At 36.3% G+C, this 5,991-nt stretch overlaps 1 protein-coding gene across 1 annotated transcript; it reads left to right on the top strand.

Moving 5' to 3' along the window:
• Positions 1-825: 825 nt before the first annotated feature.
• LOC149224480 (uncharacterized) lies at positions 826-4,383 on the top strand. The gene is made up of 5 exons (XM_089383565.1): positions 826-2,365; positions 3,311-3,564; positions 3,645-3,783; positions 3,925-3,986; positions 4,139-4,383. Exons 1-5 carry the CDS (start codon positions 1,587-1,589, stop codon positions 4,171-4,173), a joined length of 1,269 nt encoding a protein of 422 aa, XP_089239691.1. The 5' UTR covers positions 826-1,586; the 3' UTR covers positions 4,174-4,383.
• The last annotated feature ends 1,608 nt before the right edge of the window (positions 4,384-5,991 follow it).

Here is a 5,991-nt window from a genome sequence, read left to right on the forward strand (position 1 = left end):
TTTATTATAAAAAAGTTTATATATATATATATATATATATATATATATATATATATATATATTATATAAAACTAAAATAAATTTTCTAATTAATTTTTTATAAAAAAAAATACATTTATATAATTAAAATATTTTTTTCATCCTACCAAATATAAATAAAACAAAATGATAGATAAATCCAATCCTCTCCTCAAACTACTTTGATATAATAAAAATAATGAAATGGGCCTCAAACTAGTTTGATATCATAAAAATAATCAAATGGTTTCTTGAATGTTTCCAAATACATAAAAAGTTATGAATTCCAACATCCTATTTACCACCAATAACATCACAGCAAAGGGGAGCTGACAGTTCACACTAAAGTCCAGTGCCTAATTGATAATCAGTAATAATCACTGCCCAATCGCTTTACCACGTGTCATTCAATTAATCCTGTCATATAACAAGCAAGCTTAAGAGTACACAATTTGACAAATGTCATTGTGATATTACCAAGCAGTAAAAGACATGCCTAGGTAACACAGAAGCATGATGAGGGCTAGTGTTCTACATCTTGTAATCTCACCGACATTAACTTGCCCCCACACCACACCAGAGATCTGCCTTCATTCTCAACCAAAACTCGAGTACATTAGGAAATATAAGTAGATGTCACGCCTTATAATTGACAATCTTGCAAACTATTCTTGTAGTCTCAGTCCATAATGGATTCTGAGACATTTTTGGAGTTTGTAGTCTAAAGACAAAGTAATGCATGAGTGCACTTTGAAAAGAAATTGATTAATAATTATATAAATTTTTAAATTTTCAATTTTGATTTCAATTGTGGATGCCCCGTGATTACGGACATTCATCAATTCTGCCCATAATAATATGATCGGATCTAAGATTTAGTGGAATAAATCTGTCAGGGAACTAGATGGGTAGTGAGTGAGGCAAGGGATTTGCAACACATTACAATCGGAGCAATTAAGGAAAAAATCCCAAATCAATGGGAATAGAGATACAATGCCCTGAACTGTGGCACAATGGATGGTTGCGTCACATCACTTGTTCCTTACATGCCCATTATTGACAAACTTGAAAAAATGTGCAGGTTGTTCCATTGTTGGGATACATGGAGATTGTAAGACAGAAATATTAATTTATTGAGAGACAGAAAAAACAAGGAAACCTTATAATCGACGCTAAATTCGGAAGTAGATACTCAACTGTAGAAACCGACCGCATGCCAATGAGTTTGTTTAAAGAAAACTGAAACCGCCCAGCCCACCTTGTGGGTGGGGATTTACTTGTCGGAATGTCTCTCATGCTCTGGCTCACTCTTTGCATGCCTTCACCATCCATCATCTACCTCTTCTTCTGCCTTCTGCTAATAACTTCTTCTGTCTGTGTCTCTGTTCTTGCATATTTCTATTAATTTTGTGTTGCTTCTCAAATTTGTTTGTATATGTAGTCTGCTCCAACAATAACTACTAAAGTTCTTTTTCACTTTGGTGGGTTCCTTCTTTAGAAGAACGACAAGAAACAAAGACAAGGAGCATTCTACAGCTGAACACAGGTAGAACTAGAACTCTCTAACCATGGAGGAATCATTCTCTACTGTGAGCTCTACATCTCCTATCAATGCCAAATCAAAGAAACCAGAGAATTTATATCGTTGTAACAGCACTAGTCTGAGCCATGAGGACTATGCAAACGGGAATTGGCCTCCGGGATCAGAATTGAGCTGCACATATGACAGAAACTCTTGCTCTTCACAGCCCAGAGGTGATCACAGCATCAAGGAACAAGGCGACTCTGTTGGGCTTACTGAGGTATCTTCTTCTGATAAAAATGGAAGCTATGGAGACAACAATATCAAGTTGGATTTGGATTTAACATTGTGGTTCAATCGTGTAGAGAGAAAGCATACATCTCTTGAGCCAAATCCCCCAATAGCAGAAGGAATGGAGCATGCAAAAATACTCACAGCAAGAAATATTCAGGTCTCAGCACAAAACAGACAAGATAGTAATATTAACATGTCCTTTGATTCTAGAAACATGGCGAATGCACAGGAATGGTTTAAAAGGAGATACCATAAAGCAATTTCAGGCCAACCAAGGTCAGTTCAGAGCAGTGACTCCGGAACATTAAAAGAAAATGTGCAGGGTACTCCCGTGATTAACTGGAATGAAGCTAAACATTTGACCTCTTCTTTGAATACATCAAGGAAATCTCGATCATTTGCAACAAACCATTCTGGAATGGCTTCAGTAGATGGTTCCTGTAACCTGAGTCAAGCAAGCCAGCTGTCCAGCTTTGATCAAAATTCTACAAATAGAAACTTCACAGCTAATGGTGACTCTTTTACTACAAAGTAAGACCTTTGCCGTTATCATTTCTTGGAAAAAGTTTTTGTTTTAAGATTATAAGCTTACTTAGCAATTGCCAGGGCTTGATCCACTTTTATTAGCAATAAGCCAACGCTTATTCAGGGCGGCATAGGTGGAATGATGAACTTTTATTGTTCATCCCCTTCCTTTTGGAAAGACTGATTTGGAGTTCTGTTATGAGAAAAATCATAACAACTATTCTGTTATGATTGGAAATTTGTTGACAGTCACTGTGCAGCTTCCAATTCATAGTGAAAATCAGAAAATGCGAGTGCATATTAAACACATATTTACATTTGAAACACGAGCCAGCCATGTCAAAATCAATATACCATTTTGTATTTTGGTGATTCTTTATTTTCTATTGTTATCAATTTTCATGTCTGCTTTCAGAATTTCAAACTTTTATGATTAGTTTTGTATTTCAGGTTTTAAATTAACCCACACTTTCTTTTGCATTTATATTGTAGTTGGTTAATTCATTATTTCATATTTTGATCATCTTTGTAGTTTTCTTTCAAACTTCTAAGTTGTTCAAGGTTGATTCATTGCAGTTGTGGCTCGTTTGCTTTTGTGCCTTGCATTTATATTGCAGTTAGGTTAATTCATTATTTTATATTCTGATCCTCTTTGTAGTTTGCTTTCAAACTTCTAAGTTGTTCGAGATTTATTCGCTGCAGTTGTGGCTTATTTGCTTTTGTGCCCTTTCTTTCCTCGAGTTAATTGTATCTTATGCTGAGGGTATTTGAAGTTGGTCACATTTGATTTGATGTGTTAATCTTGTTTGCACTTATTTTATTTCGATATTGGCATCTTATTTGTGAGGAAATTTTGTAGTTGTTTGAACATTATTTCCATCTCTGGCCAAACACATTTTTGTTGTCAGGCTATTTCTTAACCTATCTTCTTTTCTGGGATCATCTTGGCAGGGATGAAGAAGTAAAAGGTTGGCCTCCTATTCAGGCTCATAGAAAAAACTCTCTTGGATCCCTCACTAAACCTTCTGAAGAAAATCAACAAGTTGCCATGGCAGAAAGCTCTGTGCAGGGCCACAAAAATTCATCGTATGTCAAGGTGAATATGGATGGAATGCCCATTGGCAGAAAAGTGGACTTGAATGCGTTCAAATCTTATGAGATTCTTGCTCGGGATTTGGAGGATATGTTTCAACTAACCACCAAGAGTGAGTATCTATAGATCTGATGTTTTCTGTTTATAGTTTCGTTCATGTAAGATTGTAGGCTCACTTGATACTGTTTTCAGATCACGTGAGAGCTTATATACCCATGGGAAATAGGCAAGTTGTAAAGCCTGTGATGCTTTTGGACCCTGCTTCTGATTTTGTACTAACATATGAAGATAGTGAAGGAGATTGCATGTTTATTGGAGACATTCCATGGAAGTAAGCTCTGCTCTCTAGGCCCCTAAAAGTTCCATTATTTTCACTGACTTAGAGTAAAAGAAAATCTCCCAGAGACACTGGATTTTGACTTCTGGCATGTTTAAAGATCAGATGTTTTATTAATAGAACTATGTTTTGCAGAATGTTTCTTAATACAGTTAAACGGCTACGGATCATGAAAAACTTAGGCACAAATACCTTAGGTATGCTAAAGTCAAACTCCCATTCTTCCTTATATCTGTATTTTTTCTATTAGTATAAGGTGATTTGGTGGATTGGTCTGATTTGTTGGGTGCTTTATATGGGAACACTTCACATCTTTTGGTCGCTGACAGTAAGGACGATTTATTTGCAGCTGAAATGTGCTCAAAGAGGAGAAAGACTACTTGAGTGGAAGTGCAGTCAACCATAAATTTCTTGCCTTGCATCATCATTCAAGCAAAAAAGAATGGATCACAAGATTCTCATAATGCTCCCGGTGACAATGTTGCAGAAGGTGTTTATTATTATTTTCCAGCAATTCCATCTGCTGCCAGCCATTGTTTTTGCCATTTTCCATTCTTGATTATGACGTAATATAAATTCAACCGTTGGTCGAAACATTTCTCTTTGGATTTTGGAAATTACACATAGACAAGCTTCATATTGATCTATTTCGTATATGCTTCATATTGCCATTCCCTCTGTAGTTGTTTCTTATGTGCTCCATATTGTCGTCTTTTCTGTAGCATTGCACTGGCTTCCCAGTTGATTTTTTGCTTAGGACAACATTTGCAAAATTGATTTGTACATGTCAAAACAATCGGCTAATTGTTATTAACTTTGGCTTTTGTAGGACTGAAATTTCATTGTCCTATTTGCTGTATATACAGATGTTTTAAGGCTTGGGACATTGCCAATTGTATGTAATATGAAAATTTTCCATAAGTCGTTTGTATTTGTGTATGAACTTTTTAACCTTGCTCTCACGTTGGCTACTATCCTTGTTCATTGTATAAATATTAGTTTCTGTAATCAAAGGACCCTGAGTTTTCTCCCAATAATTTTTAACGTGTAGAAGTGTCTAAGTGATGAAGCACTGACTTCAGTCTTAGATGCATATTAGTTAGTCAAATAGCATGATGACTCCGTTAGTTTAGTGAGGTATATTTTTGTAAATGCTTTCATAAAATGCAATCATTGGTTTTAGCAGGAGGAATGGAGGAAGTAAGAATAGTGACAGTAAAACATTTTGAAGTTCCAGCTCTAGAGTCTAAGTAGTGAAGATAATAAAGGTAATAATTGTGGGCTGAGCAAGGCCAATTCAGATTTCAACCACTTTGAAATAGAAACAGCAAGAAATTCCTATGACTGATTCGAGTGAAGCCAAGCATTTGACATTTCCTTATAAAACATTCAAGCAACAGGCTGTTGGTGACCCTTACACTATGAAAGCTGACCTTGACAAACAACCAGAATGCAACCACATCCCACTAATCATTCAACACTCTCACAGATAGCTTAATACTCCCTCAACCAGATCCCACCAATCATTCAACAACCAATTGTTTAAATATGGGATTATCTGCACAGAGTAAGTCATTACACATGACCAATGTTTCATAAGTATTAATCCGAATGACCAACTTATGTCAGATGTTTGGCTTCATTCCAATTAAGTATAAAAATTTCTTACTGTTTCTATTTCAAAGTGATCGAAGCACTGCATTGGAATTTGAATTATCATGGCCTGGCTTAAAATTAATATCTTGACTACTAGACTCTAGCGCTGATTGCCAGTAATGTTGCTTCCTGCTTCCTCCCTGTGAAAACCAATAAGTGTATTATTCTGAGAGAGCATGCACAAAAATATACCTCACCAAGCCAACAGAGTGATTATGCTGTTTGGCCAACTTATATGCATTTAGACCTGTGAGGTGTAGACCAGTTGGTTTGAGTAGGGTTTAGTTCCCACCAGATCTCAGGTTCAAACTTCATGGGGACGGGTTGAGGATGGAAGCAATTTTGGGGAAATTAAACTCTCCCAAGGGGTGTCCAAGCTTAACTGAGCTTCATACAATCCTTGTGATAGCATTTCACTATGGATAGATCATTCTCAGACCAGTTGGTTTGAGTAGGGTTTAGTCCCCACCAGATCTCAGGTTCAAACTTCATCGGGACGGGTTGAGGATGGAAGCAATTTTAGCGAAATTAAACTCTCCCGAGGGG

This window comes from Pinus tabuliformis, chromosome Q (genome assembly GCF_031772625.1).
Source record: "Pinus tabuliformis cultivar Carrire ecotype Pingquan chromosome Q, CPIR1, whole genome shotgun sequence".
NCBI classification, from domain to species: Eukaryota; Viridiplantae; Streptophyta; class Pinopsida; order Pinales; family Pinaceae; genus Pinus; species Pinus tabuliformis.